At 42.4% G+C, this 10,636-nt stretch overlaps 1 protein-coding gene across 1 annotated transcript; it reads left to right on the forward strand.

The window, feature by feature from the left end:
- The first annotated feature begins 3,432 nt into the window (after nucleotides 1–3,432).
- LOC121415105 lies at nucleotides 3,433–9,879 on the forward strand. Its single transcript, XM_041611753.1, has 3 exons — nucleotides 3,433–4,074; nucleotides 4,851–5,654; nucleotides 8,588–9,879. The coding sequence occupies exons 1-3, from the start codon at nucleotides 3,433–3,435 to the stop codon at nucleotides 8,816–8,818; spliced, it is 1,677 nt and encodes a 558-aa protein (XP_041467687.1). The 3' UTR covers nucleotides 8,819–9,879.
- Nucleotides 9,880–10,636: the final 757 nt, after the last annotated feature.

Genomic DNA, 10,636 nt, shown 5'->3' on the forward strand with positions numbered 1-10,636 from the left:
CGAACCTTCGGAATTACGAACCTCATTTCGTTTTCGGATGAACGAACCTTCGGAATAACGAACCTTCGGAATAACCGAACCTTCGGAATAACGAAGCTTCGGAATTACGAATGTATGCGAGTTCAAATAGGGGGCCAATAATCCTTACTACCTTGTGGAATTCCACAGGCAACTGGCCTTGTTGGATATTCTGATTCATTTACTGTAACAAACTGACTTCTATCAGTAAGATATTTCCTAAACTATTGTAAAGCTGTCTCTCTGATACTGTAATTGGATAGCTTACATAATAGTCTTTCATGGTCTATTGTATCAAATGCTTTTGAGAATTCAAAGAATAATCCTGCGGTATGATCAGAATTGTCAAAATAAGTAGATATGTTTTTCCATTAATGTAAATATAGCATAAGTTGTATAGTGTTTTTCTCTAAAGCCGAATTGAGTATCACATGATATATTAAAGAAAGCAACTGTCCTTGTATAAATAATCCTTTCAAGAATTTTTAGAACGAAGTTAACGAAGATGTTGGATGGTTAATACTAGTAATTAATTGGTATCCCTTCTTGAAAATGGGTACAGCTTAAACTATTTTCATCTTATTTGGGACCTGTCAAGCTGCAATGATAAATTAAATATATGAAGCAGAGGATCAGCAAGAGAATGTATAAATTTTTCACAACTCTATGTGTAATGCCATCATAACCAGGAGTATTTTCTGCTTTCAAATTAAATACAATCTAAAGTAATTCTTCTCTATGAACTGGAATAAGAAGTATTGAACTATCATTTTGTTTATCCAAAAAGTCCCTAAACGAATTTTGTATACAGACATGATATTTCAAACTAACTTTGGTCCAAAATGAGAGAAATATGTATCAAATTCATTTGCTATAGAACGAGTATCTTGAACAATATTTCAATCTACACATGATTTATTAACAGCACTGGATGTGTTAATTTTGTTTAGGGCCCCATTTGTTGTTTCCATGTATTTTTCAGGTCGATCCTATACGATTATAACTTTTCTGAATAAAACTCATTTTTTGCTATTCGGAGAGTACTTGTAAGGTATTTTATACGACGTGTATCTATTCCTTGAAATATCATTTGGACTTGATACATAAGAAACATACAGATTATTTTTTTTCAATTTACAGACCTTAATAACAATTTTGAAACTCCATGGGAGCTTGGGAACATAGTCGTAATTATGAGATTTTTTTAAGGAACACAAGAATCCAAACAGTCATTGAAAGATTTCAAAATTATGTCCAATGAGTCGACATTATCTTCCGAGTCATAACGTCAGACAAATCAGTGGAGATTGAATCTTCTTGGAGGCGTTAAATATTTCTATCACTAAAGTTGCGACAGGTCCTATAGTTCATTTCCATTTTTGCAAGTGATTGCATTATTTGGATATGGGTAAAAATAAAATGATCGGATATGTCTGTCAATACAATGAGAGCTCTAGGAAGATGATAAAGAAGAATGATCAGTTATACGGGTTGGTCTAGGAATAATAGGCAAAAAATAGAAGTTGCCATTAATTCAAGTAAGTCATTTGTTAAAGAATGATAATTGGTCAAGAGGTTAATATTGAAATCACCAGTGATGATACATTGCTATTTATTTAATTCTCGGTTTTGCAAAAACTAATTGGTATTAAGTTTAAAAATCCTCTATACAAGAAGTATGAGGAGGTCGGTAGATGATACCTATTAGTGTTTTCTTATACGAATTTTTACTTCTACAATAAGGATTCGATGATATCATTCATATTCATGTCTATGCTAGTCCACCTCCAATTTCATTTTTTATATTGTTTATAACAATATAATAATTCGGGAGGGTGCAAAAGGAATTCGTTGTACCCCAGAACCAGGTGGCAGTATGAAAACAACATTAAATCTAACTCCATACCGTTAGGTAGAAATGTAAATGTTGCATATTGTCACAAAGTCATCTCTGAACTGGCATTAATCAGAGGGGATGAGGTATATCCGTCCATACTTTTCAGGAAAGGAAAAAGTCTGCACGATCACCAAGCACACACACATGCGCGCGTGCACACACAATACTCGAGATTGATTTTCGTTTAACCATGTTTTTACCATTACCGAACTTGTCGCCCGGGGGGGGGGGGCACTCAGTATATATTGCATAGTGGGTATGTGCCGCGGAGGGGACCCCCATTTTTACACCAAAATTTCCGTTCGAAGGCATAGCATTTTTGTCTTATTGAGAAAAAAAAAAACAAAGACAGCCGCTCCAAGGCATAGCATTTTGTTCTTATCGAGAAAAAGGAAGAAAGAGATCCGCTCCAAAGCTTCGCATATTTTTCGTTACGCCGCGGCGTAACGAAAAATATGCAAAGCTTTGGAGCGGATCTCTTTCTTCCTTTTTCTCGATAAGAACAAATTGCAGCAGATCAATGCGACCGGAACGGTGAAAAGCGGCCGCCGAGCGCTGTCTGACCATCGTCTCTGCGCGAGTGCACCCGGCGGAGGCCGCGCTAGCTGCATCCTGCATGTTGCGGCAGATTCCATTAAGTTATCAAATTTATGATGAAATGTAGATTGTTGGTTTATACTTCATGTAGCCAGTTATAAATTCTGTCGTAGTCAATGTTTTTATCTATAATTGAATGTTTCATTATATATTTTTGCTTTATATAGTTATGCACCCCTCACCCTATCTATCTCTCTCTCTATCTCTCTCTGTATACTTCCTGTCCACTTATACTTTACTGTAATGTAATATAATGTTTATGGTTAGTATGTGCAGTGGTATACCTGCTTGACCAACCCAAGCGCACTAAGTCCATGAAAATCACTTTGGTCAATAGAGAGTCCTTTGTTTCTTGTCTTTGACCATCCACCTTGGGGGATAAGCTTGGGCGTGGAGTGGGGTATGTAAAAGAAAGCCTCAATTGAATAGAAGTCAAGATCAAAAACACACATGCTGTACTGGTGTGCCTGCTTTTAAGATCTCAACATTTTTAGGAAGATTTTCAAGTCTATGTCCTGAGGAAAGTTGTCAAAATCCCAGATAGCCAAAAGTTGTAAACCACACACACACACGCACGTACACACACATACGTGAACACACACATGTTCTCACGCTCCCACGATTGACCACACCCATACACCCGCTTATGATACGTCGCACACAAGGTGCATGTATATATTGAGAATAAACATTCATTCAACTGTACAAGGCGTTGCTTGGATTTATTCTTTGTCGTCGGGTGTCGTTGCTGATGTGCGTTTGAACTTTGTTGATTCTGGGGTTTGATTCTGCAGCTACACCTCAAAGTTTACAACTATTGGACGACCTCAATGTTTACAACTCTTGGACGCCCTCAGAGTTTATAACTTCGGACGTCTTTGACTGTGTGTATCAAGGTGTGAAGAAACGCAGATCTTAAAATGGAAGTTGCTGCCGAGAAGGACGACACAAGGTCGACATCATCGAAGGCAACATCAAGGGCCAGTACAACCGCCAGCACAAGGCTGCGGGAAGCGAGAATAAAGGAGGAGCTTGCAAGGAAAAGACAAGAACAATTGCTCAAAGAACAAGAACTTAGGAAAAAAGAATTCGAACTGAAAGAGGAAATGGATAAAATGAAAGCGGAAAACGAACTGGAAAACGCCAGGGCTGAAGCGGCGTTGTGGCAAGAGGCTGAAAATGAACAATATGTATTAGGAGGTAACAGTAATTTGCCTCTTTCAGGAATGCCTGAGCCTGACATTACTGACATAGATCACAGAACGCAGGCATGGTGCAACCAACAGGCACAAACTCCTGAAGGGGGCAAGGATAATGTAATGAATGTACATGCAAATGATTTTATCCCCAATACAGACAAGGTCGTGGCAGGTGCTCACAAGGAGCAGGCAGGCCATGATGGGGACAAGAAAGGTCCAGCAAATAAGGTGAGTGATCTAGGAATTGCAAATATGCTTGCTATGGCTATGAGTTTGCCCAAACCAGATATTCAACCCTTTTCTGGCAATCCAGTCGATTACTGGAAATTCATGAATACGTTTGAGGTGAACATAGGGGATAAAGTGAATGATGATAGGATGCGCTTAAATTATCTCATACAGTTCTGCACAGGTAAGGCGCGATGCCATAGAAAACTGCATCCTTCTGGAACCGAATGCTCGTGCAAAGCCAATTCTTCAAGATCAATTCGGTCGCAACTACATTGTCGCCCGCGCTCATGTTGAAAGAGTGTTGAAACGGTCACATATACGGTCTAGTGACAGCCAAGCCTTGTGGGATCTGGCAAGGGACATGAGAAGGTGCCAGATCACAACATCTCAGTTAGGGTACACTGCTGACATGAGTACGACAGAAACCTTACTCAAGATACAGGAGCTCTTACCTGTACACCTACAGGCTGGGGCAGTGGGCATCGAAGGCTCACTCACTTATGGAACAGGCGGTCATTCCAAATTTCAGTCATATGACTGATTTTGTGGAACAGGCTGCGAAGGTGGCCAGCAATGTCTTTGGTAAGCACATTGGTAGGAGTCAGTCTGGTAAACAGCAGCCAGCAAAATCCTCAACCAAACCAAAAGGTGGTGCAGTTTTTAGCACTGCAAAGGAAACCCAAACTGCTAAGTGCCCTTGCTGCAGTATGAATGGGCATGGACTAGGTAACTGCGATGACTTCAAAAGGAAATCATCAAATGAGAGGCACTCTCTTGGGAAACAAAAGAAGCTGTGCTTCAACTGCTTGAAACCGTCCCCTGCAGCAAAGGAGTGTAAAAACAAGGGCGTTTGCAGAAAATAAGGATGCGGGAAGAAGCATCACACCCTAATCCATCTGGACTTCCAGCCAAAGGAGGATAAGAATCCTGAACAAGGAGAGCTGCAACTTGGGTCCGGGAAATCGAATGAAGGTAGCTCCCATGCCGTCGGTGGCAGAAGGGCAGTCTCCTTAAGAGTAGTGCCCTTCAGAGTTGTTAATGGAGATAAGGATGTTACGACATGGGCACTCCTTGACAACGGGAGTGACGTATCGCTTTGTGAGCATGGTCTCATACATGAGCTTGGGGTGGTCGGTAGGAACACCTCCTTCAAGCTGACAACTGTGAACACTGCTTCATCTCAAAAGGGGATGGAGGTGTCCTTGTCCATCCAGAGCCTCAATGGCGATGTAGAGTTGGAAATGCCTTCGCTATGGACCATCGATAGGTTACCAACTTCACGTCAGAGTATCCCAGTTCAAGAAGACGTGGACAAATGGCCACATCTTCGGGGAATAGAACTCCCAAATGTAGCTGAGAGTGACATAAGGTTACTTATTGGCTCTGATGTCCCTGAAGCATTCTGGGTAGAGGAAGAGCGAAGAGGTAGGAGGAAGGAGCCCTATGCAATTCGGTCTCCACTTGGATGGACAGTCATGGGACCAACAAGTTCCAGGTTCACATCCAGAAAAGGCTCTGTCAATAATGTGACCATTGACAGCCACCTACAGTTTCAGCTGGAAAGGTTCTGGCAGATGGATAAGATGCCAGGAGATGAAGCAGATCAACCTGCTGAGTCCACTGAGGATCGAAGGGCAAAACAGATGATGGAAGACTCTGTTACATTGACTGATGGGCACTATCAGTTGGGGCTGCCATGGCGACGCCAACCTCCCAATCTTCCAAACAACAAATGGCTGGCAGAGTCTCGTCTCAAGTCTCTAAAGAGAAGACTTCAGCGAGACGAGAATCTCCATGTGAAGTACTCAAAGACAATGAAGGAGTATTTGTCTAAAGGCCATGCTCAGGAGGTGACAAAGAACTTTGAGCAAAATTTTCCCTTGTGGTATCTGCCACTCCATCCTGTGACGCACCCTATGAAGCCCGAAACGGTGAGGGTTGTGTTTGATTGCGCAGCAAAGTTTCAAGGAATCTCCTTGAATAATCAGTTGCTAAGTGGTCCTGACCTAACAAACAAGCTTGTAGGTGTGCTTATGAGATTCCGCCAGGAGAAGATAGCACTAGTTGCTGACATTGAGGGCATGTTCCATCAGGTCAAGGTGACACCCTCTGATGTTGATGCTCTTAGATTTCTTTGGTGGCCAGATGGTGATTTATCCAAGGAACCAAAGGAATATCAAATGCTGGTGCATTTGTTTGGTGCCACGTCCTCTCCTAGCTGTGCAACATTTGCCCTTAGGAGGACAGTTGAGGACAACAAGGAAGCCTTCAACCCCGATGCTTGTCAGACAGTCAGAGACAACTTTTACGTTGATGATTGTCTCAAGTCTGTGTCTTCCATAGAAGATGGAAGAAGATTAGTATCTCGGTTGAGAGAGTTATTGCAGCGTGGCGGCTTCAGGCTGACTAAATGGGTCAGCAACGACATGGACGTCTTGTCAGACTCGCCTCAATCTGAACGTGCTTCATCAATTGTAGATTTAGACTTAGATAAAGACCACATGCCTACCGAGAGTACACTGGGAGTTCTGTGGGATATGGAGACCGATGCCTTCCAATTTAGGGTCTCGAGCAAGGACGTACCTCACACAAGACGAGGTATCCTTTCTGCCACGAGTTCCCTTTATGACCCACTTGGGTTTGTGGCCCCCTTCACTGTCAATGCCAAGATCCTTCTGCAGGATCTGTGTGCAAGGGGCCTTGGATGGGATGAGCAGGTTGTAGATGAACAATCCAAAGAATGGGACTCGTGGCAGGCTCAATTGCCAGATTTGTCTTCAGTGAAGATTGCTAGATGCTACAAGCTAGACAACTTCGAAAGTCCAGAGTACCACTTACATGTGTTCTCTGATGCCTCAGAGAGGGCATACGCAGCATGTGCCTACTTGCGTGTCACAGATGGCAGCAAGGTTCATGTCACATTTGTCATGGGTAAAACAAGATTAAGCCCAATCAAGAAAATGTCAATTCCAAGGCTTGAGTTATCCGCTGCTGTCCTTGCAGTTAAACTCACCAAGACCATTGAAAGAGAGATTGGGATCCCTCTCAACAGTTTCACCTTCTGGACTGATTCCACCGCTGTTCTTCGTTACATTTCAAACGAGAGCAGACGATTTCAAACCTTTGTTGCCAACAGGGTGGCCAAGATCCAAGAATGCACCAGCAGGGATCAGTGGAGATATGTTGACACAAGGAATAACCCGGCTGATGATGGTTCCAGAGGGGTTCCAGCAACAATGTTGTGTCGATGGGTAGATGGCCCAGCCTTCCTGAAGAAAGATGATTCTGAGTGGCCGAGGTGCCCCATTACTCCTGAATCAAATAAGGGTTCACTTGATGGCGAACTATCGGGAGAAGATCCTGAAGTCAAGAAGAATGTCTTCACGATTACTGCTGAGGACAAAGTCATTGAGCCATTGATTAACAAGTACTTGACATGGGACTGCCTACAAAAGGCAGTTGCAAGGATTTTGCGAGTCAAGGATCATCTCTATTCCTGTGTCAAGAAAGATGACTCGCACTCATCGACTGGTGATTTGACAGTCCATGAGTTGAAGAAGGCTGAACGAGCACTCATTCAGCATGTACAACGGCAGGCCTTTCCATCTGCCTTTAATGGATCGTCATCATCATCAAAGACTTCTCTCAGGAAGTTGAATCCCATTATCAAGGATGGGATGTTAAGAGTAGGAGGGAGACTTGACAAAGCTCCGATTGGAGACGAGGCCAAACACCCTCTCATCTTGCCGAATCATCACCATGTGACACGGTTGCTGATAGAGCACCACCACAAGCAAGTGGGTCATTCTGGTGCAGGGATGACATGGGCATCCCTTAGGTCCAAATATTGGGTCTTAAAGGGAGGCGCAGAAGTCCGAAGGATTCTGGGTCATTGCCTTCAGTGCAAGAGGAGGAATGTGTCTCGCGGAACCCAGTTTATGGCAGATCTACCGAAGGAAAGGGTAACACCAGGGACACCTTATTCCATAATACAGGTGTGGACTTCTTTGGTCCCTTCTTCATCAAGCAAGGTAGATCCCAGGTGAAGAGGTATGGCTGTATCTTCACATGCATGGCTACAAGGGCTGTGCATCTTGAAGTAGCCAATTCACTTGAGACAGACACATTTATCAATGCTCTCAGGAGGTTTATTAATCGAAGAGGCCAGCCGGCAAAAATATGGAGTGACAACGGATCAAACTTCCGAGGTGCTCAACGCGAGCTAAAGGAAAACTTGGCCCAAGTCAACTCCAAGAAGGTAAACAGATACCTGGCCCAACGAGGAATTGACTGGAAATTTAACCCTCCAGGTGCCAGCCACATGGGTGGCATCTGGGAGCGAGTCATTCGATCCGTCAGAAGGATCTTAGGAATTCTTCTGAAGAATCAAATATTGACGGATGAGGGTTTTATCACTATGATGTCTGAAGTGGAGGCAATCTTGAATTCAAGACCTCTAACTCCTCTGACTTCAGATTCAAACGATCTGGAGCCCCTCACTCCCAACCATCTCCTGTTATACCACAGGAACATGACTGTGCCTCCAGGCATCTTCACAAAAGAAGACTGCCTTCTACGACGAAGATGGAGGCAGGTCCAGTACTTGGTGGACCAATTCTGGAGGAGATGGGTCAGGGAATACCTCCCCATTCTCCAACAACGCCAAAAATGGACAAAAGAAGAAATTAACTTCAAGACTGATGATCTGGTCCTCATGGTTGATGACAGTCTCCCACGAGGTCAGTGGCCACTTGGTCGGATATGTGACACCTACCCTGACAAACATGGACGCGTGCGACAAGTAGAGGTGCGCATCGGGCCTAATCAATACAAGAGGCCAATCTCAAAATTATGCTTGCTAGAAGCTGCGAAATAAATTACCATCATCTGAGCTGCAAACTTAAATGTCTCATTCAACCATCATTCAATATATCCTTTGTGTTTTTCCTATTCAAGAACTTGATATTTCAGCAATAATTTATGTTGATGTGGCGGCTCATTGGCAATAGTAAGCAATACTTCACAAGTCCTAAATCAATCACTTTACGTGCACGCAGAATTGTTGAAAAGGGGAGTTTAGTCAATGAAGATTTATTCAATAGGAATCTTATTTCCTTCTTCAGAGTCAAGTTTATATGATAATTCAATAAGGAATTTTTTTGTAGTTTATTAAGCTTGATCTTCATTAAAATAACTGCCGCATTTATAAGAATATTCGAAATGAGTCTTTGGTATAGAGCCTCATTTGGGGCCGGGTATGTTGCGGCAGATTCCATTAAGTTATCAAATTTATGATGAAATGTAGATTGTTGGTTTATACTTCATGTAGCCAGTTATAAATTCTGTCGTAGTCAATGTTTTTATCTATAATTGAATGTTTCATTATATATTTTTGCTTTATATAGTTATGCACCCCTCACCCTATCTATCTCTCTCTCTATCTCTCTCTGTATACTTCCTGTCCACTTATACTTTACTGTAATGTAATATAATGTTTATGGTTAGTATGTGCAGTGGTATACCTGCTTGACCAACCCAAGCGCACTAAGTCCATGAAAATCACTTTGGTCAATAGAGAGTCCTTTGTTTCTTGTCTTTGACCATCCACCTTGGGGGATAAGCTTGGGCGTGGAGTGGGGTATGTAAAAGAAAGCCTCAATTGAATAGAAGTCAAGATCAAAAACACACATGCTGTACTGGTGTGCCTGCTTTTAAGATCTCAACATTTTTAGGAAGATTTTCAAGTCTATGTCCTGAGGAAAGTTGTCAAAATCCCAGATAGCCAAAAGTTGTAAACCACACACACACACGCACGTACACACCCATACGTGAACACACACATGTTCTCACACGATTGACCACACCCATACACCCGCTTATGATACGTCGCACACAAGGTGCATGTATATATTGAGAATAAACATTCATTCAACTGTACAAGGCGTTGCTTGGATTTATTCTTTGTCGTCGGGTGTCGTTGCTGATGTGCGTTTGAACTTTGTCGATTCTGGGGTTTGATTCTGCAGCTACACTGCACGCATGCCCGTTCCATAGGGATCCATACGCACGTACTCACATGCTGGCGATCCGTTCTAAGGACCCTCCTTTTTACAATAAGCCCGCTCCAAGGCCCCCGTTTTTTTGTCTCGCTCGCGGCACACCCCTACCATTTTTTTGGTCGAGTGCACCCCCCCCCCCGGGACTTGTCGTTTCAGAGCTTAACTTTGACCAAAATTGTGCTTTTTGAAAACACGAATCCGCCCGATCGCTCCTACTATTATTCTTTTATAAACCTCTGGACTTCACCCTGACAAATTTCCACGTTTGGCTTTCAATTTTAACATGCAATTTACACAACAATATCAATGCTCCTGCGCTAATTGTATATCAGCACCATGAACCAATCCCAAACCTCCCCGTGTGACATCATTTGTGTACAGCGCACGTCTCTGCATACTACATTAAATAGCAATGTTTATTATTCATATGTAACTCTCAAAAGACTATCTAGCCTCACAATATTGCGAGTGCCTCTCTTGCATACTTCATTCATTAAAAATCCTTATTATTATATGTAACTTTCAAACGACTATCTCCAAAATATTGTGTAGCAGAAATATAAAGAATGCAAGAACATTTCTAATTATATCTGTAAAAAAATGTTTCAAGTAACTTTATTTTGCAGAGAGTCATA

The sequence above is a fragment of the Lytechinus variegatus genome, chromosome 1 (assembly GCF_018143015.1).
Source record: "Lytechinus variegatus isolate NC3 chromosome 1, Lvar_3.0, whole genome shotgun sequence".
Classification (NCBI taxonomy): domain Eukaryota; kingdom Metazoa; phylum Echinodermata; class Echinoidea; order Temnopleuroida; family Toxopneustidae; genus Lytechinus; species Lytechinus variegatus.

Bases quoted from the DNA above. Each gene is read 5' to 3' on its own strand.
- LOC121415105 (XM_041611753.1), top strand. From the start codon at position 3,433: ATGGAAGTTGCTGCCGAGAAGGACGACACAAGGTCGACATCATCGAAG. The intron at 4,075-4,850 runs GTGAATGATGAT...CTGGACTTCCAG, and splicing joins AGGTGAACATAGGGGATAAA to CCAAAGGAGGATAAGAATCC. The intron at 5,655-8,587 runs CCCAATCTTCCA...AGGGAATACCTC, and splicing joins TGCCATGGCGACGCCAACCT to CCCATTCTCCAACAACGCCA.